Source organism: Prunus avium, chromosome 7 (assembly GCF_965620075.1).
Source record: "Prunus avium chromosome 7, drPruAviu1.hap1.1, whole genome shotgun sequence".
Lineage (NCBI taxonomy): Eukaryota > Viridiplantae > Streptophyta > Magnoliopsida > Rosales > Rosaceae > Prunus > Prunus avium.
In genome coordinates, this window is record NC_142290.1 from 33,929,048 (window position 1) to 33,954,396 (window position 25,349).

Here is a 25,349-nt window from a genome sequence, read left to right on the forward strand (position 1 = left end):
CTCCATACACCAACCAACCTATTTATAATTCTAAATGGACCAACCGACAAACCCATTTATTTATTTCTCTCCAATTGACTATAGTTTGATCACTTAGTTCATGTCCGAGTCAAAGAACCCTGCAGACTCGGCCGAGTCAGCTACCCAAACCCAACCCTCAAACTCATGGCCCTCAACCACAACTTCTCTGTTTCTAATCCTAATACTTCCCATCATCACCGCCACGCTCATCTACCAACTCGACTCGCTCGACCCAGCCCCTCTGCCTTATCACGAGTTGACTCGCCGCTTAACCAGGAGGGCTCCTGCTCACAACCCTCGCATGCTTCGAGGGTCAGAGCGTGTGGGCTTTGGGGTCTTGCGGGCCCCCGAGGACGTGGCTTATCATTCCGGGTCGGGGGTCATTTACACGGGTTGTGAAGACGGGTGGCTCAAGCGAGTTAAACTCAACGACTCGGAAAATCCCGAGTTTGTGGTGGAGAGCTGGGTCAACACGGGCGGCAGACCGCTCGGGCTCGCTTTCGGACTTTACAATGAAGTTGTCGTCGCTGATGCCGATAAGGTTGGTACACGTAGGAAATGTTCAATATTTTTATTTCTTGGTTGTTTTTCTTCAATATATATTTGGATTAAAAATATTATAATAGTTACGATAATCAAAGGTCTAATATCTATAATTGTTTAAAAAAGAAGTAATTAGTTTGTTTAATCTCAGTCATTCATTTTGGCCTAATCTAATAGTTGAAAATTTGTGTAAAATTACTTGTGTCATGGGTCCGCACTCATATCTAAATGGGCTTGAAAAAACTAAGGCTTAAAGTCATTTTTAATAATAAAACGGATAATTAATTGCAGACAAAATTGTTAGAGGGAATCACCACAATAAATTGGGGAACCCAAAATTAAAGAGATTTTCTATTTAAACCCCGCACTTCTCTTTATTCACCCCAATACTTAAATCATTAAGCTGTAAGTTTTATTATTATGTAAAAAGACAAAAAAGGTCATCCAACTTAATACTTAACCCTAGTACATCTATACACACACCCCACCACTCTTCATATTAAGTTTTAGAAAAATACAAACTCCTCTACATCCTATTGCCAAATTACTCTTCTCTTTTAAAGACGTAGAACATTGAGGAGCCTACCTCTTTAAAATCTGCATGGTAGCTAATGGAAGGGCTTGTTGATTGTTTGGCTGTAATGATCTTATTCTCTTCCCTTTGTTGATTGCTTGGTTGTTTTGATTTTTGATTTAAAATTTATACCAAATGTTTTGGTTCTAGAAATGTGTCTAGATTACACAACTCGTAGGGTGCTTGTGATGGAATGGGTGGAGGTATTTGCTATTTCATTTGTCTTGGTTTTGTTTATAACATGTTATGGGACCAGCTCTATAATGAACAACTTCCAGTGGCTTCCTGACCATTCTCTTCCTGATACAGGGTTGGTTTAACAATGTTTGATAATTGACATTTTTCCGTTGGGTAAAAAATAAAATAAGATGTTGTGGGGTTTAAATAGAAAATCTCTTTTATTGCTTATTTTTTCAGCTTGGGGTGTATTTAAAGGTAGTTTGGGAAGATAGTGGGATTTTCCTAGAAATTGTGAAAATTTAAATTAGAAGTTGGTGTGAACAAAGAGAAGTGTGAGGTTTAAATAGAAAATCTCAAATTAAAACACCACCCCATTACACGTTGAAATATAAATAAAGGTATTTTGGCAATCAAAAAAATGATAATAAATCAGATATTGAGCTTAATAAGGTAACTTGATGAGTTGGATCCTAGTCATTGGTTTTTCCTTATAAAAATTGGATATTATTTATAGGAACAAAAAGTGAAGGGTTGCATGTAAGGTAAGTTGAATTTGAAGGGTGTAAGCCAAATTTACTATTTTTTTTTTAATTATGAACAAAGAAACTTGTGACATCTTTGGAAACTGGAAAAACTAATAATGTAATCAGTGTAAAACTTGAATATTATTTTGAGATAATGTATCTGCTTAAGAAAGACTGGCCTTATATGAGGTAGGGTATGGATGCAAGTTGTGCATAATAAAATGAAATTTATGGCAGGGCCTGCTGAATGTAACAAGTGGGGGTGAGGTGATGCTGCTGACAGACGAGGCTGAGGGTGTAAAATTTGGAATTACAGACGGTGTAGATGTAGCTGTGGATGGTACGATTTATTTCACAGATGCTTCATACAAGTACAACTTAAAACACTTTGTTTGGGACATTTTGGAGGGTCGGCCTTATGGTAGATTCGTGAGCTATGACTCAGCAACCAAACAGACCACAGTGCTGGTTCGTGATCTCTACTTTGCTAATGGACTCGTGGTTTCACCGGATCAAAGCCACGTAATCTTCTGTGAAACCCCCATGTACGATGTTAGTTTACGATGTTCTATTGTTTGAACGTGTAATCTAGATTGATAGCGTGATAATGCAACATGTTAGATTGTTTTTTTGTTTGTGCATGTTATAGGAGGCGATGTAGAAAGTATTACGTACAAGGGGAGAAAAAGGGAAGTGTGGAGACTTTTATTGATCAGCTGCCAGGCTTGCCAGATAACATCAGATATGATGGAGAGGGCCATTACTGGATTGCATTGTTAATGGTAAATAAAACCTGTTCCCACTTTTTTTTCAAAAAGCATTTCCTTGTAAGGGGCTTATACTGAAATCCTAGTTTTTGTTTTGTGCAACTTTTGATGCAGGCACCTACATTGGCTTGGGATTTAGCTGTTAGATATCCTTTCATCAGAAAAGTTATGGGAATTATGGAGAAGTATACAGGGAGACCCAATGTAGAGAAGAACGGTGGCGTTTTGGCCGTTGATTTAGATGGAAATTTGATTTCACATTATTATGATCCAGGATTGTCTTTAGTTTCAAGTGTGATCAAGATTGGAAATCACATTTTCTGCGGCTCGGTATTCCATCCTTACATGCTTCGCCTCAACATTCAACAATACCCAGCAATGGATGTTGCTTGAGGAACAAGCAGCTACTATATATAATGCGGTACGAAACACATTTTCTCTGTTATATATATCCCTCAACATAAATGAGGTGGGCTAAATTTATCTTACATAAAGGGATTACGTGTGAAGGGGTATTATGAATAGGCTTAGGTGGGTTATATTATGCAACAAAATATAAACAATTTAGAAATGTAAGAAATAAAATGATTATGCAAGAAAAAAAAAATATGGAAGAAAATATAAAAAATTTACAAATGCAAGAAAAAAGAATGATTACAATTTACAAATATTGGAAGGAGAAGAGTTTGTATGAGGATTTGGTGTGGAAAGTGAATAAAATTGTTATGTATTTGTAGGAAAACATCCATAATTTTTTGGTTTTTTTTTTTTAAAAAAGAACTTTTTTGGAATTTTTTTCGCTCGCTGACATCAGCATGACATCAACACCTTCGGGCTTAAGCCCAGGCAGGATTTGCCTGTGGGCTTGCCCAAGCTGGTGGGTCCCATGCCTTGTCCAGGCTGTCTTTTGTGCACTGGAGGTCCAAACCTTGCTTTGGGGGGGGAAGCTATGATATATGGGAATTTGCCTAGCCCAACTGGGAAGATTAAAAAAAAAATTGTGAGGGAGAAGACCAATCTTGTGGGAGGCCAATAATCCCTGATATGGGCATTTGATTTGACAATTGGCAAACAGGTTTGTTGGTTTTACAACCTTTGGTTACATGAAAACTTTCGGTATTGGGGTTGAGGATGATTATTTACTTATTATTTTTGTTGTATACCATAATAAGGTTATAATAGCGCTTTTTTTTTCTTTGTTACATTGCAGGAAATCAAACAATAGACATAGTATTAGTAGTAAAATGAAACGATTTTTTCGAGTCTAAGTTCTCCATAGACATGAAATACAGAAGTTGTGTCACAAAAGGAGATGCTTAAGTTACATTATAAGAAGAAATTGGCAAAGGGGTAAAATAAACCAAAATAAGAACCAAACCAACCAAATTATTTATTTAATTTTCCGCAATTGGCTGTAGTTACTAGTTAGGTCCGAGCCATCCACTTTGTTCTTCATTTGGGGTCAAGAAAATACTAAGGTCCAAATGCCACGTCAGTGGGCTCCCTAGTGGGAAAAATCTTGGTCTAAATAAAAACCATCTGATTCTCTTCCATATCCATATACGCAAGATAAGTCACCAGCAAAAGCAATCCACCACTCACTCACTCACCCCACCCCACCTGCACATGCAGCCAATAAAAACTCCAGACACTACCATAATCTGAACACATACAATAGAGAAAACTACCAACCCAGCGTTAATTAACGGTCGTGTCCATGTGTGATACACATGTTGGCAAGGAGATACTCGTCATTCCTACGAATTACAGTTTGATACATATGTAAAAATAATTCATCACATTGCTGTTATTGGCAGAAATGTAGGAACTCCTATTTATCTAGTAAGAAGAGAAGTATTTTCCTATTTTTTTATTAATTGATAATACATTATACATGAAAATGCAATTACATGTTAGGCCAATTTGGAACATTATTATTTTAATATCTTGTATGTAAAGTATATGTGCATGATATGGCAGGGCCTGCTGAATGTAACAAGGGAGGGTGTAAAATTTAGAATTCCAGACGGTGTAGATGTAGCGATGGATAGTACAGTTTATTTCACAGATGCTTCATACAAGTACAACTTGACAGACGCTATTTTGGACATTTTGGAGAGAAAGAAGAAGAATAGATATCTGTCGGAGAGAAAGAAGAAGAAGAAAAGAGAGAGAGAGAGAGAGAGAGAGAGAGAGAGAGAGAGAGAGAGAAGGAACGGAAATAAAAAAAGAAAGAGGGGAGAGAGAATATTGAACTCGGGGAGAAGAAGAATGAAGAAAATAAAATTATATATATATATATATATCCAATCAAAAGCATTCAAATCATCTCACAGTCAAAAATAGAAATTCGTAATCACTCAGCATTATTTGACTTCGCAATGGAGAAGCTCCCTTATGGTAGCCGCCCCTGCCTTCGTCTCTTCCTCCTTAACTTACCAAAGTTGAAAGAAAACCAACAAAAGACTTGATTTAAAAATTAAAGGAGTTGAAAGAAACAAAAGAAAAGAAACACGTTAGCTGTTGAAAATTATGATCAGCCCTATTATATATCATTCCTCTCATATCCTCCATCGATTTTCTGGGACGAGTTGACACCATTATTAACTCAGAACGTGACAATGTCCAACTCAAGCGACTCGCCTTCCCCAACCCAACCCTCTCATCACACTCATCCCATTCCCACAACCAAAAAGTCTTCGTCATCTTCATTATCATGGCCCTCAGCTTTTCTTATCTTCTCAGTTCTGGGTCCACTGGCAATAGCTCTGCTCATCTACCAACTCGACTCGCTCGACCCAGCTCCTCTACCCCTCCACGAGTTGACTCAGCCAGTCGCGGCTGCTCCAACGCGTAATGCCCACATGCTCAAAGGGTCGGAGTTTGTGGGTGCTGGGGCTTTGCTGGCGCCCGAAGACGTGGCTTATGACTCAAAGTCGGGGCTGATTTACACGGGTTGTGCTGATGGATGGGTCAAGCGAGTCAGGCTGAACGAGTCGGCTGCTGACTCGGTGGTGGAGAAATGGGTTTTCACCGGTGGGAGGCCGCTTGGACTCGCTCACGGCCATAAGAACGAGGTTTTTGTGGCTGACACAGAAAAGGTCAGCTCGATCCTAAATATCAGTGCTTATTAAATTTGTTCATGTTTATTATTTGGTCAAAGTTCAAAGTATACATGGATTCTTACCTCCAAAAAAAACAAAACAAAAACAAAAACGTAACAATGAGGGTTGGTTCAGTTGGTAAGGTCCATGCACTGTGTGTAGTTTTACTAGTGTTCGAGTCCCGCTGCCATGCCAGCAATCCTAATTGGTGCTCAATCAGTAATTTAATACATAAATCCATACTGATGGCAACTGGCACTTGGGTGCCACTCATAAGTCCTTTCGGTTCAAGGTTGCGAGTATGCCCTAGTGCTTGTGGTGAGAGTAATCGATCTCTTCCTAAACTTTTCATAACCAAAAACAAAAACGTACAAAAATTGGTCACCCATGAATTATTAACTAAAATTAATCAATGCTCAAGTTGGTTTTAGTTTCATAGAACATGCACGTGGTCCCGCTGCTACGGTGTACGCGCGGAGAACAATTTGTAACCCATCAGTACTGTCTCATTACTTATACATATAACCTGACATGAATTTTTCTGAGAGTAAGGTCTTATGAACAAAACTCGTATAGAAACTTGCTTCTCACTGACAAAACTCGTAGGGTGTTATGTAACGCTTGTTATGATTTAACTAGGTAGTCCTTTTCATGTCAACGAGCAAGACGAGTCCTGATCTCGTGTGCATATTGTAAGAAGGAGGTGGCCTCATAATTATATCAATATTTCTTTTTGTTTTATTTTTGTTATTATTTTCTTTTTTCAATCAGGGGCTATTGAAGATAAGTGAGGACGGAACAGTAGAACTGTTGACAGATGAGGCCGAGGGTGTAAAATTCAAGCTAACAGACTGCGTAGATGTAGCACAAGATGGCATGCTTTACTTCACAGATGCTTCACACAAATACAGCTTAAAAGACGTCGTCTCAGATATTTTAGGGGGCAGACCCCATGGCAGATTGATGAGCTACAACCCAACAACCAAAGAGACCAAAGTTCTGGTCCACAACCTCTACTTTGCCAACGGAGTGGCAGTCTCTCCAGATCAAAACTTCGTTGTCTTCTGTGAAACTGTCATGTAAGTTCTTAGAACTTAAAGACTTATGTTTTTTTTTCTTTTAAATCTGAAAGTATGGACAAAGTTTTTTACTGCCTTAAATGGTTAATATTGCAGGAGAAGGTGTAGAAAATACTATCTACAAGGCAGTAAAAAAGGGAGTGTAGAAAATTTTATTGACCATTTGCCAGGCTTGCCTGATAATATCAGATATGATGGGGAAGGCCAGTACTGGATTGCATTGACCACGGTGATCTTCATTTTCTCTCTGTTTTCTGAAAAATCACATCAGTTGTTCTGTTTTGAATGGAACAAGGATGCATTTTTTTTTCATGGTTTATTGACATTTTGTATGCCAAATTGTCAGGAGGTTACACCATACTTGGATCTAGCACTTAGATATCCTTTTATTCGAAAGGTTCTGGCAATTCTGAAGCGGTATGCAGCAGACAGACCGCATTTGGAGAAGAATGCTGGTGTGTTGGCCGTGAATTTGAATGGGGAACCTACTGCTCACTATTCTGATCCTGAGTTGTTTCTCATTACAAGTGGGATCAAGATTGGAAATTACCTCTACTGCGGTTCGATTGTTAATCCCTACATTATCCGCCTTGATGTCCATCAACATCCTGCACAAACCACTACATGAGCTATGGTGTACTATTTCCTGCTCCCTTGATATAATTTGCAACAAACAGCAATGCTAGTGTAGCTTCAATAGAGAACCTTAAGCATACATAGATGCAATGGTATAGCTTGGTTTATTAAAATTTTCCTTTCTTGCAATAGATAAGGAGCCAACAGGTTACCTTCTAATTACACTTGTTACAGCTTGTTCAAGAGAGGCTCCCTTGGCCTTTGCTTTTTCTCTGAGAATAAATTTCTGTATCTTTCCGGTTGCAGTTTTTGATATATCATTGAAAATTACTGTCCAGGGAGCCGTATAATGAGGCAAATTATCCGGGCAGAATTCGATTAGGTCTTTAGCATTCAGATGATCAAATCCCTCCAATTTCACAAATGCACAAGGAGTCTGCCCCTAATGGTTATCTGGGCGAGCAACAACTGCAGCCTCAAGAACTGCTGGATGGCTAAACAAAACTGTTTCCACCTCAACTGTACTTATGTTCTCTCCCCCACATATGATTATATCTTTCAACCGGTCCTTCACTTCGATCGATGTAATTATTTGGATGTTTCACAGCTAGATCCCCGCTCCGCAACCATCCACCTCGTAAAGCTTCCTTTGTGGCTTTCTAGTCTTTAAGATAACCAGTCATAACAGTGTTTCCCTTAACATAATCTCACCCACTGAATTACCATCAGGTGTTACACTTTCCACAGTGACAGGATCTCTTATGTCAACCTCTTCCAAACCAAGATGCTGCACCCCTTGTCGAGCTTTAAGCTTTGATCTTTCAATGGAGGGCAGAGAATCCCACTCTGGTTTCCATCAGCATTAAGTCCCTGGACAATAAGTATCTGTTAGACCATAAAAGTGATTTACTCCAAACCCCAATTCTTCCATCTTGAAAAGGATCTGTGGCAGGGGTGGTGAACCGCCCGTCATTATTTCCACCTTGCGAGGAAGTGGCTTCCAGTCACTGACCGGTGAATTAACAATCATGTTCAAGACAGCTGGTGCCCCTCCCATGTGTATCACATTGTATTGAACTATGTTGTCAAATGTGTTTTGGATTGACTTTCCTGAGGCAGATGTTATGTTGAAAGTTAAACCAAGCAGGAATCCAAAGCTACTTTTGTAAGAGCATGCTGTCGTTTATTGGCTCAATGAGTTTATTGGCTCAATGAGCTACTGTTGTTTTACCCATGCTGTCGGTTGTTGTCCCAATACAACTTTTCTCTTTTGACTAAAAGTTTGTCTCTCAAAGAGACGTTGGTCTCTTGTTTTGTAATGAGAGTGTTGTAGTATAAAACTATTATTATTGAATGAAAACTTATCGAGAGCAGGAAGCTTCTGTCTTCTTCCTTCTATTCTCTTCTGAGTCTGTGTGAGTTCTTGAGTGAGTGTTTTCTTGCTTGATTTTCTTTGGGTTTCATCTGCGTGCCATCATTTGGTGTTTGGTCTGTTTGTTGTTTGTGAGTTTGCTGCCGTGAGTTTTTAGTTTTTTCTACATCTGGTATCAGAGCTGAGGCTCAAGAAGAATGGCAAACAGAAATGACTTTGTGCAGTGCCCCGTCGGTAAATTTGATGGGAAGGGGAACTTCCAATATTGGCGTTCTCAGATGGAGCTTTTCTTCAAAGTGATGGAGTACACAGATGTTGTATTAAATGGTTTTGCAGAACCAGGAGATCAAGCAACTCTCACACAGAACCAGAGAGAAGAGTTGGTGAAAAATAGGAAGAAAGACAGCAGGGCCTTAATGTATATTTTTGGTGCAATTGATCCAGCAGTCTATGAGAAGATTGCACATGTCTCTACATCTAAGGAGGCATGGGATGTGCTAATCAATAGCTATATTGGAAGAGAGAAGGTAAAGAAGGTACGGTTGCAGACCTTGAGGAGGCAGTTTGAACTTTTGCAGATGGAAAGAAAAGAAAGCATCTCTGATTATTTCTCACGTACTTTGTCCTTGGCTAATCAGATGAAAGCCAATGGTGAGGATATGAAAGAGCTACTGATTGTGGAGAAAGTTCTTCGAACCTTGACAGACAGGTTTGAAGGCAAAGTTACAGCTATTGAGGAGACACGTGACCTTAGTACTTTGACAGTTGATGAGTTGCAAGGTTCACTGCAAGCTTATGAGCAAAGACTAAATGAGAAGTCAGAGATTGGGATTGAAGAAGCATTGAAGGCCCAAGTGAACTTGAAAAAGGAAAAGAATGACTCTAAAAATGAGGAGTCCTGCAATGAAGCAAGATCAAATGGCAAGAATCATAACTCAAATTACAGAAGGGGACAGAATAGATTTGAAAACAGAAGAGGAAGAGGCAGAGGAAGAGGAAGAAGCAACAATTGGAGCCAAGCCCGTGATAGCAACAGTTGGAGTCAAGCTCGTGATAAATCTAATGTTCAGTGTTTTAACTGCCAGAAATATGGCCACTACAAAAATGAATGCAATTCTCAGAGGTTTGAAAATAAGGGGCATCATGCTAAAGTTGCAGAAGATGGAAAGGGGAATGAAGAGACTTTGTTGCTGGCTTTTAATGCTGTAAGTGATGATGAGAAAAACAAGTGGTTGTTGGATACTGGATGTAGTAATCATATGTGTGGGCACAAGGATTTGTTCAGTGATTTGAATGAGTCTGTGCAGTCTGTGATTACATTTGGTGATCAAACAAAGATTCCAGCCAAAGGAAAAGGAAGAATCACTATCAGGCTAAAGGATGGCTCGTCCAATTCCATATCAGATGTTTATTACGTTCCTGGTTTGCGGCACAATTTGTTGAGCTTGGGACAGTTGTCAGAGAAAGGATATGACATCCAAATTGTCAATGGAGTTTGCACCATCCATGCTGCCAATCATAGACTAATAGCAAAGGTAAAAATGACTCCAAACCGGCTGTTTCCATTGTATCTCAGTTACTGTGAATTACCTTGTTTCAGCTCAATGATGGTTGACGATAATTGGCTATGGCACATGCGATATGGACATTTAAATTTTAACAGTTTAAATCTCCTTGCTCAGAAAAATTTGGTATTTGGTTTGCCTCATATTTATGTGCCTAATGATTTATGTGAGACCTGCGTTCATGGTAAAAAGCACAGAGACAGTTTTCCTAAAGGAAAAGCCTTTAGAGCTCAAAGGCCTCTTGAAGTGATACACTCTGATCTGTGTAGTGTTGAGACAACCTCACACGGTGGTGGAAAATATTTCATTACATTTATTGATGATTTCAGCAGGAAGACTTGGGTGTATATCTTAAAGAACAAATATGATGCTTGTGACACTTTCAAGAAGTTCAAGGCCTATGTTGAGAAACAAAGTGGTGAAATGATAAAAGTACTGAGAACTGACAGAGGCCAAGAATACATAGTCTGTGATGAGTTTTTAGAGAAGAATGGGATAAAACATCAATTGACAGCCAGGTATACACCTCAGCAAAATGGTGTGGCTGAGAGAAAAAAACAGAACAATTATGGATATGGTGAGATGTATGCTGAAATTGAAGAATCTGCCTAAGTATTTTTGGGCAGAAGCTGTTGCTTGTGCTGTGTATATTTTGAATAGGGCTCCTAGCAGAAGTGTGAATGGAAGAACTCCTTATGAAGTTTGGAGTGGCAGGAAGCCAAATATTCAGCATCTTCGTGTGTTTGGATGTATTGCTTATTCCCATGTCCCAGATCATATTAGAAAGAAACTTGATGAGAAGGCAGAAAAATGCATTTTTATTGGCTACAGCACAGTCACAAAAGGCTACAAGCTTTATAATCCAAAGACAGAGAAGGTTATAATCAGCAGGGATGTCATTTTTGATGAGCAAGGAACTTGGGATTGGTCCTTGAATGAAAGCAGACCTGCAACATATTTTCCAGCAGCTGATAATTATCATTTTGGAGATGATCAACAAGTAAATGAACCAGAAATTCAACAGGAAGTTGAGCCAAGAAGGTCAACACGTGAGCATCGATTGCCATCTCGTTTCCAAGATTATCAAATGGGAACAGGAAATGTTGCCTCAGATGAAGAAATTGTGAATTTTGCCCTATATGCAGATTGTGATCCTCTATCATTTGAGGAGGCATGTGAACATGAACACTGGATTACAGCAATGGGTGAAGAGATTCATGCAATTGAAAAGAATGACACTTGGGAGCTTACTTCTCTTCCTGAAGGAAAAACACCTATTGGAGTTAAATGGGTATACAAGACAAAGTACAAGCCGAATGGAGATGTGGATCGTTTCAAGGCGAGGTTAGTAGCTAAAGGCTACAAGCAAAAACCAGGTATTGATTATTTTGAGGTTTTTGCTCCTGTTGCTAGGCTTGATACTGTTAGAATGGTTATTTCTCTTGCTGCCCATAATGCTTGGAAGATATTCCAAATGGATGTAAAATCTGCATTTTTGAATGGAACCTTGGAAGAAGAGGTTTATCTTGAGCAACCAGCAGGTTATGTGAAACAAGGGCAAGCTGATATGGTGTATAAGCTGAAAAAGGCTTTGTATGGCCTTAAACAAGCTCCAAGGGCATGGTACACCAGAATTGATTCTTACTTCATGAAGCACAAGTTTCAAAGGTGTCCATATGAACATACTTTGTATGTCAAAAATAATCAGCAAGGGGATGTTGTTATTGTCTGTCTGTATGTGGATGACTTGATAATTACAGGAAATAATATGAGATTGGTTGCAGAATTCAGGGAGGCTTTAGCATCTCAATTTGAGATGACTGATATGGGGTTGATGTGTTATTTTCTTGGTATTGAGGTGAAACAAACTGAACAAGGGACTTTTATTTCTCAAAAGAAATATGCTGGTGACATCCTCAAACGGTTTAGAATGGAGTCATGCAAGCCAATTTCAACTCCAGTTCAAGAAAGATTGAAGCTGCAGAGAGATGGAGCTGGAAAGTTGGTTAATCCAACATTTTTCAAACAGTTGGTTGGTAGCTTGCGTTATTTAACTGCTACTAGGCCAGATATCACATTTGGTGTTGGGCTAATTAGTAGATTTATGGAAAGTCCAAGACAGTCACATATGCAGGCAGCAAAAAGAATTTTGAGATATGTCAAAGGAACTCAAAGTGATGGTATTTTCTATTCAGCTAATTGTCCTGTGAAGCTAGTAGGATACACGGACAGTGACTGGGCTGGTGATGTTGATAGTGCAAAAAGTACTTCTGGCTATGCATTTCATATTGGTTCTGGAGTGATTTCTTGGTCATCAAAGAAGCAGCAAGTTGTAGCCCTTTCATCTACTGAAGCAGAGTATATTGCAGCCACAAATTCTGCTACACAGGCAGTATGGTTGCGCCAATTACTTGGTGATCTTCATCATGAACAGAAAAGCCCCACAACAATTTATTGTGACAATAATTCAGCGATTGCATTGGCAAGGAATCCTGTTTTTCATGGGAGGACTAAACATATACCTGTGAGGTTCCACTACATTCGGGATTTGGTGAATGACAAGGTGGTTGAAGTCCAATATTGTCCAACTGGAGAACAGATTGCAGATATATTTACAAAGGGTCTCAGGATGGATGCGTTCATGAAGCTGAAGAAGATGATGGGAATGGAGAGCTATGATGAGCTTGGTTTAAGGGAGGCTGTTGAAAGTTAAACCAAGCAGGAATCCAAAGCTACTTTTGTAAGAGCATGCTGTCGTTTATTGGCTCAATGAGTTTATTGGCTCAATGAGCTACTGTTGTTTTACCCATGTTGTCGGTTGTTGTCCCAATACAACTTTTCTCTTTTGACTAAAAGTTTGTCTCTCAAAGAGACGTTGGTCTCTTGTTTTGTAATGAGAGTGTTGTAGTATAAAACTATTATTATTGAATGAAAACTTATCGAGAGCAGGAAGCTTATGTCTTCTTCCTTCTATTCTCTTCTGAGTCTGTGTGAGTTCTTGAGTGAGTGTTTTCTTGCTTGATTTTCTTTGGGTTTCATCTGCGTGCCATCATTTGGTGTTTGGTCTGTTTGTTGTTTGTGAGTTTGCTGCCGTGAGTTTTTAGTTTTTTCTACATGTTAGTTCCACCCTGAGGAGCCACCCCCCAAGTGAGGCACCACCCATTGCAGTGAAACATAGGCACAGTCCATTGATAAACAGGCGTTGAACCTATTCCATGAAGCAGAACCGTAGACAACGCGTTAAGATAAGCACCCCGGTGACTGTAAACAACCTGTTTTGGCCTGGATATTGTGCCGGAGGTATAATTTACACTGATAGGATCCCATTCACTCCTTGGCCTTCTTATCTCAAATCCACCATCTCCTGTTTCCAGAAGACTTTCATATTCATAGGCGTTTGAAGTGCATCTGGTGGGAGATGTGTCAGTCAGATGACCCCTCAGAAACAGCAATTAAAACAAGAACAGGTGGTTTTGTATCTGTTTTTCGGGTGAGAAGATCAAGTGTTCCTTGGGCAATTTCAAGTAACTGGTAGTCTACAAAGACGATTCTCGCCTCGGAATGACTCAGCAGCAGGACAGATAACATAGCTGAATCAAGGCTATTAAGAATTGGAAAAAACAGAGTATAGCCGGCAGGCTATACTATTTATTTTTTAAAAACAAATGGAAAAAACCAGGTATGGCCGCGCGGCTATACTATTTCTTTTTAAAATATTAAAAAAGAGCGTATAGCGGCTATACTATTTTTTTTATAATTAAAAAAAATTAGAAAAACCGAGCGTATCCGCGTGGCTATACTATTTTTTTTATAAAAAAAAAACGTAGTATAGCCGGGCTTCTACAGTGTTTAAAACAAGTTGCGTTAGTTTACACTTTACAAATATTTCTTTTTAAAAATAAGAAAAAACAGAGTATCGCCGGCCGGCTATACTATTTCTTTAAATAAAAATTAAAAAACGGTATAGCCGGTCGGCTATACTATTTATTTATAATAAAAAAAATTGGAAAAAACTGATTCTTTCAATAAAATTGGAAAAAACAGAGTATAGCCGCTACTATACTATTTCTTTAAAATAAATTAGACAAACCGAGTATATCCGCCCGGCTATAGTATAGCAGGTCTCCTATACTGTTTAATAAAATATATATATATATATGAAAAAGGACCCTCCAAGTTGCACTAGTTTATACTTTATTGATATTTCTTTTTAAAATTTGAAAAAATAGAGCTTAGCTATCTGGCTATGCTATATCTTTTTAAAAAATTGGAAAAACCCGTGTATAGCCGCGCGGCTATCCTATTTCTTTTTAAAAACTAGAAAAGACAGAGTATAGCCGGCCGGCGATACTATTTCTTTAAATAAAAATTTTACAAAAGGGTATGGCCGTGCGGCAATACTATTTATTTTTAAAAAAATTGGAAAAAACCGAGTATAGTCAATCGGCTATACTGTTTCTTTTTTAAAAAAAAAATTAGGAAAAACATAGTATAGCCACTAGGATATACAATTTCTTTTATAAAAAAAATTAGAAAAACCTAGTATATTCGCACGGCTATAGTATAGCATGGGCTGCTATACTATTTAATTTTTAAAAATATGAAAAAAGCACCCTCCAAGCTGCATTAATTTATACTTTATAGATATTTCCTTTTAAAAATTAGAAAACTCATAGTATAGCCGTGCGGCGATACTATAGCTTTATAATAAAAAATTGGAAAAGACCATGCATAGCCGCATGGCTATACCATTTCTTTTAAAAAAAATTAGTAAAAACAGAGTATAGCCGACGGCTATACTATATCTTTTGGAAAATGCTAGGCTTACCACATTTTTCATACCACATTGATACCACCTCTCTAATAGATGCGGGGGTGGTATACAATGTGGTATGAAAAATGTGGTAAGCCTAGCATTACTCATATCTTTTTTAAAAGTTAGGAAAAATGGGGGTTTCACAGATGCTTCATACAAGTACAACTTAAAACACTTTGTTTGGGACTTTTTGGAGGGTCGGCCTCGTGGTAGATTCATGGACCGGTGGTTTCGCCCGATCAAAGCCACGTAATCTTCTGTGAAACCCCATGTACGATGTTAGTTTATGATGTTCTGTTGTATGAACGTGTAATCTAGATTGATAGTGTGATAATGTAACATGTTAGATTGTTTTTTTGTTTGTGCATGTTATATATAGGAGGCGATGTAAAAAGTATTACGTACAAGGGGAGAAAAAGGGAAGTGTTGAGACTTTTATTGATCAGCTGCCAGGCTTGCCAGATAACATCAGATATGATGGAGAGGGCTATTACTGGATTGCATTGTCAATGGTAAATAAAAAATGTTCCCACCTTTTTTTTCAAAAAGCATTTCCTTGTAAAGGGCTTATACTAAAATCCTAGTTTTTGTTTTGTGCAACTTTTGATGCTGTCACCTACATTGGCTTGGGATTTAACTGTTAGATATCCTTTCATCAGAAAAGTTATTGGATTATGGAGAAGTACACAAGGAGACCCAGTGTAGAGAAGAACGGTGGCGTTTTGGCCGTTTATTTAGATGGAAATTTGATTTCACATTATTATGATCCAGGATTGTCTCTAGTTTCAAGTGTAATCAAGATTGGAAATCACATTTTCTGCGGCTCGGTATTCCATCCTTACATGCTTCACCTCAACATTCAACAATACCCAACAATGGTTGTTGCTTGAGGAACAAGAAGCTACTATATATAATGCGGTACGAAACACATTTTCTCTGTTATATATATCCCTCAACATAAATGGGGTGGACTAAATTTATCTTGCATAAAGGGATTATGTGTGAAGGGGTATTATGAATAGGCTTGGGTGGGTTGTATTAGAAATTTAGGGCTTTAAAAAAAATGACACCTTACTAAGGACCGCTTGTTGGTAATATATATATTTTTTAATACAAGCGATAGTGAATTACAAGGGTGTGGTGGGGCTGATGCAAGTTCTAGAGAGATTCTAAAGTTTTGTAAGGAGGAATTGCTTGCTTTTATGGTTACAAAAGCTATGATGTATGGGAATTTGCCTAGCCCAACTGGGAAGATTTAAAAAAAAATTGTGAGGGGGAAGACCAATCTTGTGGGAGGCCAATAATCCCTGATATGGGCATTTGATTTGACAATTGGCAAACAGGTTTGTTGGTTTTACACCCTTTGGTTACATGAAAACTTTCGGTATTGGGGTTGAGGATGATTATTTACTTATTATTTTTGTTGTATACCATAATAAGGTTATAATAGCGCTTTTCTTTTTTTTCTTTGTTACATAATACATTGCAGGAAATCAAACAATAGACATAGTATTAGTAGTAAAATGAAACCGATTTTTTCAAGTCTAAGTTCTCCATAGACATGAAATACAGAACTTGTGTCACAAAAGGAGATGCTTAAGTTATATTATAAGAAGAAATGGGCCAAAGGGGTAAAATAAAACAAAATAAGAAAATGGCCCAAAACAACAATCCATTAACAATAATCCAGAATGCAAATCATGTTATCTATTTGTTGAGTCATTCTATAGTGACAAAGTTCTTAAATGAGTTCATATCTCTTAACCGCTGAATCAAACAAATCAATATAATTAAACGACTAACTAATTTGGTTCATCAGTTTATACAGAACCAAACCAACCAACCCATTTATTTAATTTTCCGCAATTGGCTGTAGTTAGGCCCGACCCGTCCACTTTGTTCTCCATATACGCAAGATAAGTCACCAGCAAGAGCAACCCACCACTCACTCACTCACCCCACCCCACCTGCACAATCTCTGCATGCATGCAGTGCAGCCAATAAAATCTCCACAGACACTACTATAATTTGAACACATACAATAGAGAAAACTACCAACCCAACGTTAATTAACGGTCGTGTCCGACTCAGTGAACCCTGCAGACTCATATTTTTATAGATATTACTTGCCTCCTTGTCGGTAAGGAGATACTCCTTATTCCTACGAATCACAGTTTGATAAATATGCAAAAATAATTTATCAAAAATATAAAAAGAAAAACTTATGCACATGTCACATTGTTATTGACAAAGTCCATTGTTTTGCTCCAAAGCTAGATAAAGAATTAGAGATAAGATGGAGGCATTCGTACTATTTATGATTTTATTTCCATTATAAGAACAGATTTGGAGGATTATCCCTTAATGCTTGCGGTTTTTGTGAAAATTGCTAGGGCAATTGTTCTTATGCTCACAATTGAAAGGGTTATATTTTCTCAGTGTTTGATATATTTTAATTATGATGTAAATGTGACAAGTTTTCATGGTTATCTCCTAAGTTCGTGATAGATATTTTTAATACAAGTCCATTTAAAGGAACGAAAACATTTTCATTTTCCTTTCCAAGCATTAAGATAAGTCAACCATTAAAGGCGTGTCTAGTTCGTGCAAGTCACGATCAAAGAAAGAAATGCAGCAAAACACTTCAAATAAATATTTTGAATTAATTCTTTTGCTGTTTTTTTTAAACTTGGGTAAGTTAAGGAGGAAGAGACCAAGGCAGGGGAGGGTGACACCAAGTCAGGCAAAAATGGATTTTTTTTTTTTTTTTAAAAAAAAAAAGGCCAGAGACACCATGCTAAGCCAGCCAAATGGAAATAAAATGAAGGTCTATCTTCAGTTAATATGAGGATCATGGGAAAAAAAAAAATTGGAGGTCCTTATTTCACCAAAATTCCTAAATTATAAGAAGGAGAAAAGAAAGAAAACAAACGTTCTTCACAGACGAAGTGTTGACAGTTCATCCCCGGCCTCATCTGTTACAGTTCTACTTGGAACATGAAAATAAATTTAAACAGAAAAAATATATATGATTACATCATAAAATTAGAAAATGAATGTAATCCTATATGTCATTGAAGTCAAAGAACTTGGATTACTAACAATACGTGTGTGAATTGCACACAAATTCTATCGTAAGAATAAGACTTATACTGAATTATTTAGCTGTTGAAACAAAAGAAAAGAAACACGTCACGTTAGCTGTTGAAAATTATGGTCAGCCCTATTATATATGCTCACACGGCTCAATTATATACCACTCCTCTCATATCCTCCATCGATTTTCTGGGACGAGTAAGTGACAATGTCCAACTCAAGCGACTCGCCTTCCCCAACCCAACCCTCTCATCACACTCATCCCATTCCCACAACCAAAACGTCGTCGTCGTCTTCATTATCATGGCCCTCGGCTTTTCTTATCTTCTCAGTTCTGGGTCCACTGGCAATAGCTCTGCTCATCTACCAACTCGACTCGCTCGACCCAGCTCCTCTACCCCTCCACGAGTTGACTCAGCCAGTCGCGGCTGCTCCAACGCGTAATGCCCACATGCTCAAAGGGTTGGAGTTTGTGGGTGCTGGGGCTTTGCTGGTGCCCGAAGACGTGGCTTATGACTCAAAGTCGGGGCTGATTTACACGGGTTGTGCTGATGGGTGGGTCAAGCGAGTCAGGCTGAACGAGTCGGCTGCTGATTCGGTGGTGGAGAACTGGGTTTTCACCGGTGGGAGGCCGCTTGGACTCGCTCACGGCCATAAGAACGAGGTCTTTGTGGCTGACACAGAAAAGGTCAGCTCGATCCTAAATATATCAGTGCATATTAAATTTGTTCATGTTTATTATTTGGTCAAAGTTCAAGTAAACATGGATTCTTACCCCCAAAAAACAAAGACAAAAATAAAAACGTAACAAATGAGGGTTGGTTCAGTTGGTAAGGTCCATGCACGCACTGTGTGTAGCCCCACCAGTATTCGTTGTCATGCCAGCAATCCTTATTGGTGCACGATATGTAATTTACTTAGACATATAACCTGACATGAATTTTTCTGAGAGTAGGGTCTTATGAGCAAAACTCATATAGAAACTTGCTTATCACTGACAAAACTCCTATTTGGTAAGAGACAGAACTAACTTAAATGAGACTGTATAGTCCAATAGTGAAAAAAACGCCTCACTTGCTCGTCTAATATAGTGAGCTTGAAAAGTGATTCGCTAAATAGAACACGTGAGTCCGACGCCTCTCTTTAAAAAATACCAGAAATTTATTTATTTTTTCTTTTAATTATTGTTTTAGATCTTTGAATGGGTTTTTTTTTTTTTTTTTTTTTTTGCAGCATTTATTTTTTTTAGATAAAAATCCTTAAAATATTACAATAATTATTTTGATATTGCATTTGGAAAATCAAACTATAGTAATTTACAAATGTTTGAAATTTTTTTGATATTGAAACAAGTTTAATAATTCATGATGTGATAGCTTTCTTTTTCTTTTTTTTCCAAATGATGTGATGCTTTCTTTATCGCAAGCAATTTTACCTTGTCAAATTATATTTTTCAGTTTGAAGTCAAAAGTCAAATATACAAAAATTATATATATATATATTAATTATTGTTTTACTTGGGCCATGAAAAACCTAGAATTATATAGAGTGAGCTTAGCTCCTTTAACAATGTTTCGACCAATTAAGATTAATCTTGAGAAGCCAAAAAACAAATATCATAATTTTATTCTTCATAAAAAAAACAGAATTTTATTTGTTTTCTTTTTTATTATTGTTTTAAATCTTCTTCTTCTTTTGCCAGATATTGTTATAAATCTTTGAATTGGGTTTCTTTGTAGCATTTATTTATCTTTTAGGTCAAAAACCCCAATTAAATTTAAATATTGTAAGAATTATTTTTTAGTCCAACACAACACCAAACATAAGTCTTCACCATTTTTACAATCCAGCTTCTTAGTCCGACGCAACACAAACCTAGGTCAGTACTTAATCCAGCTTAGGCCAATTCAAGCTAGACAGTTCCAGAATTTAGTCCAGTCCATAACAGTCCGCCATGCCAAACGACCCCCTAGGGTCTTATGTAACGCTTGTTATGATTTAACTAGATAGTTCTTTTCAGGTCACCTTGCAAGACAACTCCCCACCTAAGTTTTCTACAGTTTCACAACATGCATAAAAGTAGGTCCTGATCTCACGTGCATATTGTAAGAGGGAGGTGGCCTCATACTTATATCAATATTTCTTTTTGTTTTCTTTTTGTTATTATTATTTTTTTCAATCAGGGGCTATTGAAGATAAGTGAGGACGGAACAGTAGAACTGTTGACAGATGAGGCCGAGGGTGTAAAATTCAAGCTACCAAACTGCGTAGATGTAGCACAAGATGGCATGCTTTACTTCACAGATTCTTCACACAAATACAGCTTAAAAGACGTCTTCTCGGATATTTTAGGGGGCAGACCCCATGGCAGATTGATGAGCTACAACCCAACAACCAAAGAGACCAAAGTTCTGGTCCACAACCTCTACTTTGCCAACGGAGTAGCAGTCTCTCCAGATCAAAACTTCGTTGTCTTCTGTGAAACTGTCATGTATGTTCTTAGAACTTAAAGACTTCTGTTTTTTTATAAATCTGAAAGTATGGACAAAGTTTTTTACTGCCTTAAATGGTTAATTAATATTGCAGGAGAAGGTGTAGAAAATACTATCTACAAGGCAGTAAAAAAGGGAGTGCAGAAAATTTTATTGACCATTTGCCAGGCTTGCCCGATAATATCAGATATGATGGGGAAGGCCAGTACTGGATTGCATTGGCCACGGTGATCTTCATTTTCTCTCTGTTTTCTGAAAAATCACATCAGTTGTTCTGTTTTGAATGGAACAAGGATGCATTTTTTTTTCATGGTTTATTGACATTTTGTATGCCAAATTGGCAGGAGGTTACACCATACTGGGATCTAGCACTTAGATATCCTTTTATTCGAAAGGTTCTGGCAATCGTGAAGCGGTATGCAGCAGGCAGACCGCATTTGGAGAAGAATGCTGGTGTGTTGGCTGTGAATTTGAATGGGGAACCTACTGCTCACTATTATGATCCTGAGTTGTTTCTCATTTCAAGTGGGATCAAGATTGGAAATTACCTCTACTGCGGTTCGATTGTTAATCCCTACATTATCCGCCTTGATGTCCATCAACATCCTGCACATCCCACTACATGAGCTATGGTGTACTATTTCCTGCTCCCTTTATATAATTTGCAACAAACATGCAATGCTAGTGTAGCTTCATTAGAGAACCTTAAGCATACATAGATGCAACGGTATAGCTTCGTTTAATAAAATTTTCCTTTCTTACAATAGATAAGGAGCCAACAAGTTACCTTCCAATTACACTTATTACAGATTGTTCAGGAGAGGCTCCCCAAGGCCTTTGCTTTTTCTCTGAGAATAAATTTCTGTAGCTTTTTTTTCTGCGAAACATGTTATATATTGTAACCCGAACGTGTGATCTAACGTAACATGTTAGATTTTTTCTTTTTTTTCTGTGCGTGCTAGGCTTTGTATGAGAAATTGTGTGTCATCATCAATATCTCACCAAATCCACATATCCATGGTGCACACATGCATGTGTGACGCTTGCACTTCTCCCACCACCCATATTCACCAATCCTGGGATGGTGGGGTACAATACAATACAAGTGACCAAAATTTATAAATAATTGCTTGGGTAGCATGTAAGATTTGTACGCACCGCTTGTTCCTTCCGACATTTCGTTCGCATTTTTCTGTCACAGTTAATAAAAAGATTGAAGGTTTGCCACTAGCAGGAAATGACAAAATAACCTAAGAGCACTTTCATATTATAGCATTTCTACTATCGGTGGTTCATACATGCATGCAAACTAACTGGGAATTATTGATGTAATTGAGTCTCATAACACATCCATTATGTAAGTAAATCTCATAACGCAATATTGATGGTCCTCAATCGCCTACACTCGCAAGTGTATAGGCGTGGGATGCTTTTATAACTTGAGAGCAATTTCATATCTTTGTGACTAACTAGGACATGAATAATCTAAATCATATAAATCAGGCAGATTTGCATATATGGGTTGTTCAGATTTGGTAACATAAACATGTCTTATTATATGTTTATTTTTTGGCTCTTGGGCATGGCATACACCGCCAATACTGAATTTCATCCTCGAAGTTCTACATTTTCCCATATCCTGTACATGAAGGAGAATGCTTGGCTCCTGATATCAGGAGTCATTCCTCCTCAACAGCTAATGATGCTTCTTTACAAAACAATACGTGTTTCTTTCTTTTGTTTTTTTTCTTTCAACTCCTTTAACTCAAGTCTTTTGCTGGTTTTTTTTTAACTTGGGTAAGTTAAGGAGGAAGAGACGAGGCAGGGGAGGGTGACTTGCAGGTTCTTTTCTTTTTTCCAAAAAAAGATTTTTCATGGTTGTTGAAGAAAGGAGAAGGAGAGGGAGAGGGAGAAGGAGGAGAAAACTTACATGCTAAATTGAGGTGAAATCAAAAAAAATTTGCCGGTGCTGTTCTAGGCACACCAAGTCAGGCAAAAATGGTATTTTTTTTAAAAGGCCAGAGGCACCATGCTAACCCAGCCAAAATGGAAAATAAAATGAAGGTCTATCTTCAGTTGATATGAGGCTCATGGAAAATAAGTGGTCTTTATTTCACCAAAATTCCTAAATTATAAGAAGGAGAAAAGAAAGAAAGAAAGAAAAAACAGCCGGAGAGAGGAAGAAAGAAGAAGGGGAAAAGAAGGAAATGGCTAAAGAAAGAAAGAGGGTGATAACCAGCTGGCGGAGAGAGGAAGAAGAACGTTTTACTAATTTTACTATTTTAACCTATATATTATATCTATTTCTTATAATAATATTACATATAGTAGCCTACCGAAGCCCAAGGCGCCGCCCCTGCCTTCGTCTCTTCCTCCTTAACTTACCCAAGTTAAAGAAAACCAGCAAAAGACTTGAGTTAAGGAGTTGAAAGAAACAAAAGAAAAGAAACGCGTGTTGTTTTGTAAAGAAGCCACGTTAGTTGTTGAAAATTAGGATCAGCCCTATTGTATATGCTCGCACGGCTCAATTATATACCACTCCTCTCATGAGTCATATCCTCCATCGATTTTCTGGGACGAGTTGATCACCATTATTAACTCAGTACGTGACAATGTCCAACTCAAGCGACCCGCCTTCCCCAACCCAACCCTCTCTTCACATTCATCCCATTCCCACAACCAAAACGTCGTCGTCGTCTTCATTATCATGGCCCTCAGCTTTTCTTGTCTTCTCAGTTCTGGGTCCACTGGCAATAGCTCTGCTCATCTACCAACTCGACTCGCTCGACCCAGCTCCTCTACCCCTCCACGAGTTGACTCAGCCAGTCGCGGCTGCTCCAACGCGTAATGCCCACATGCTCAAAGGGTCGGAGTTTGTGGGTGCTGGGGCTTTGGTGGCGCCGGAAGACGTGGCTTATGACTCAAAGTCGGGGCTGATTTACACGGGTTGTGCTGACGGGTGGGTCAAGCGAGTCAGGCTGACCGAGTCGGCTGCTGACTCGGTGGTGGAGAACTGGGTTTTCACCGGTGGGAGGCCGCTTGGACTCGCTCACGGCCATAAGAACGAGGTCTTTGTGGCTGACACAGAAAAGGTCAGCTCGATCCTAATTATCAGTGCATATTAAATTTGTTCATGTTTATTATTTGGTCAAAGTTAAGTATACATGGATTCTTACCAAAAAAACAAAAACAAAAACAAAAACGTAACAATGAGGTTCAGTTGGTAAGGTCCATACAACATGCACGTAGGTCCCGCTGCTACGGTGTATGCATGTACAACAATTTGTAACCCATCCGTACTGTCACGTTAATCAGACATATAACCTGACATGAATTTTTCTGAGAGTAGGGTCTTATGAACAAAACTCGTATAGAAACTTGCTTCTCACTGACAAAGCTCGCAGGCAAGACAACTCCCCACCTAAGTTTCCTACAGTTTCACAACATGCATAAATGTAGGTCCTGAATCTCATGTGCATATTGTAAGAGGGAGGTGGCCTCATACTTATATCAATATTTCTTTTTGTTTTCTTTTTGTTATTATTATTTTTTTCAATCAGGGGCTATTGAAGATAAGTGAGGACGGAACAGTAGAACTGTTAACAGATGAGGCCGAGGGTGTAAAATTCAAGCTAACAGACTGCGTAGATGTAGCACAAGATGGCATGCTTTACTTCACAGATGCTTCACACAAATACAGCTTAAAAGACTTCATCTCGGATATTTTAGGGGGCAGACCCCATGGCAGATTGATGAGCTACAACCCAACAACCAAAGAGACCAAAGTTCTGGTCCACAACCTCTACTTTGCCAACGGAGTGGCAGTCTCTCCAGATCAAAACTTCGTTGTCTTCTGTGAAACTGTCATGTAAGTTCTTAGTACTTAAAGACTTATGTTTTTTTTTTTTTAAATCTTAAAGTATGGACAAAGTTTTTTACTGCCTTAAATGGTTAATATTGCAGGAGAAGGTGTAGAAAATACTATCTACAAGGCAGTAAAAAAGGGAGTGTAGAAAATTTTATTGACCATTTGCCAGGCTTGCCTGATAATATCAGATATGATGGGGAAGGCCAGTACTGGATTGCATTGGCCACGGTGATCTTCATTTTCTCTCTGTTTTCTGAAAAATCACATCAGTTGTTCTGTTTTGAATGGAACAAGGATGCATTTTTTTTTCATGGTTTATTGACATTTTGTATGCCAAATTGGCAGGAGGTTACACCATTCTGGGATCTAGCACTTAGATATCCTTTTTTTCGAAAGGTTCTGGCAATTGTGAAGCGGTACGCAGCAGGCAGACCGCATATGGAGAAGAATGCTGGTGTGTTGGCTGTGAATTTGAATGGGGAACCTACTGCTCACTATTCTGATCCTGAGTTGTTTCTCATTTCAAGTGGGATCAAGATTGGAAATTACCTCTACTGCGGTTCGATTGTTAATCCCTACATTATCCGCCTTGATGTCCATCAACATCCTGCACATCCCACTACATGAGCTATGGTGTACTATTTCCTGCTCCCTTGATATAATTTACAACAAACATGCAATGCTAGTGTAGCTTCATTAGAGAACCTTAAGCATATATAAATGCAATGGTATAGCTTGGTTTCTTAAATTTTTCCTTGCTTACAAGTTACCT

At 38.3% G+C, this 25,349-nt stretch overlaps 4 protein-coding genes and 1 pseudogene across 4 annotated transcripts; 4 read left to right on the forward strand and 1 right to left on the reverse strand.

Annotated features, from left to right (window-relative positions):
- Positions 1-14: 14 nt before the first annotated feature.
- Positions 15-3,811, forward strand: LOC110770779 (protein STRICTOSIDINE SYNTHASE-LIKE 5-like). The gene is made up of 4 exons (XM_088255958.1): positions 15-562; positions 2,080-2,387; positions 2,492-2,624; positions 2,724-3,811. Exons 1-4 carry the CDS (start codon positions 101-103, stop codon positions 3,000-3,002), a joined length of 1,182 nt encoding a protein of 393 aa, XP_088112084.1. The 5' UTR covers positions 15-100; the 3' UTR covers positions 3,003-3,811.
- Positions 3,812-5,150: 1,339 nt separating this feature from the next.
- LOC110770776 (protein STRICTOSIDINE SYNTHASE-LIKE 5-like) lies at positions 5,151-7,618 on the forward strand. The gene is made up of 4 exons (XM_021974996.2): positions 5,151-5,710; positions 6,485-6,792; positions 6,889-7,021; positions 7,139-7,618. The coding sequence occupies exons 1-4, from the start codon at positions 5,231-5,233 to the stop codon at positions 7,418-7,420; spliced, it is 1,203 nt and encodes a 400-aa protein (XP_021830688.2). The 5' UTR covers positions 5,151-5,230; the 3' UTR covers positions 7,421-7,618.
- Positions 7,577-18,399, reverse strand: LOC110770780 (isovalerate--CoA ligase AAE2 pseudogene; annotated as a pseudogene).
- Positions 18,367-21,588, forward strand: LOC110773061 (protein STRICTOSIDINE SYNTHASE-LIKE 5). Its single transcript, XM_088255884.1, has 4 exons — positions 18,367-18,905; positions 20,401-20,708; positions 20,804-20,936; positions 21,054-21,588. Exons 1-4 carry the CDS (start codon positions 18,426-18,428, stop codon positions 21,333-21,335), a joined length of 1,203 nt encoding a protein of 400 aa, XP_088112010.1. The 5' UTR covers positions 18,367-18,425; the 3' UTR covers positions 21,336-21,588.
- Positions 21,589-21,989: 401 nt separating this feature from the next.
- LOC110754738 (protein STRICTOSIDINE SYNTHASE-LIKE 5-like) lies at positions 21,990-25,325 on the forward strand. Its single transcript, XM_021955849.2, has 4 exons — positions 21,990-23,801; positions 24,270-24,577; positions 24,673-24,805; positions 24,923-25,325. Exons 1-4 carry the CDS (start codon positions 23,322-23,324, stop codon positions 25,202-25,204), a joined length of 1,203 nt encoding a protein of 400 aa, XP_021811541.2. The 5' UTR covers positions 21,990-23,321; the 3' UTR covers positions 25,205-25,325.
- Positions 25,326-25,349: the final 24 nt, after the last annotated feature.

Coding starts and splice junctions, on each gene's coding strand:
- LOC110773061 (XM_088255884.1), top strand. CDS start 18,426: ATGTCCAACTCAAGCGACTCGCCTTCCCCAACCCAACCCTCTCATCAC. Junction 20,709..20,803: donor GTCTTCTGTGAAACTGTCAT/GTATGTTCTTAG, acceptor TTAATATTGCAG/GAGAAGGTGTAGAAAATACT. Junction 20,937..21,053: donor ACTGGATTGCATTGGCCACG/GTGATCTTCATT, acceptor CCAAATTGGCAG/GAGGTTACACCATACTGGGA.
- LOC110770779 (XM_088255958.1), top strand. CDS start 101: ATGTCCGAGTCAAAGAACCCTGCAGACTCGGCCGAGTCAGCTACCCAA. Junction 563..2,079: donor TCGTCGCTGATGCCGATAAG/GTTGGTACACGT, acceptor AATTTATGGCAG/GGCCTGCTGAATGTAACAAG. Junction 2,388..2,491: donor ATCTTCTGTGAAACCCCCAT/GTACGATGTTAG, acceptor TGCATGTTATAG/GAGGCGATGTAGAAAGTATT.
- LOC110754738 (XM_021955849.2), top strand. CDS start 23,322: ATGTCCAACTCAAGCGACCCGCCTTCCCCAACCCAACCCTCTCTTCAC. Junction 24,578..24,672: donor GTCTTCTGTGAAACTGTCAT/GTAAGTTCTTAG, acceptor TTAATATTGCAG/GAGAAGGTGTAGAAAATACT. Junction 24,806..24,922: donor ACTGGATTGCATTGGCCACG/GTGATCTTCATT, acceptor CCAAATTGGCAG/GAGGTTACACCATTCTGGGA.
- LOC110770776 (XM_021974996.2), top strand. CDS start 5,231: ATGTCCAACTCAAGCGACTCGCCTTCCCCAACCCAACCCTCTCATCAC. Junction 5,711..6,484: donor TTGTGGCTGACACAGAAAAG/GTCAGCTCGATC, acceptor TTTTTCAATCAG/GGGCTATTGAAGATAAGTGA. Junction 6,793..6,888: donor GTCTTCTGTGAAACTGTCAT/GTAAGTTCTTAG, acceptor TTAATATTGCAG/GAGAAGGTGTAGAAAATACT.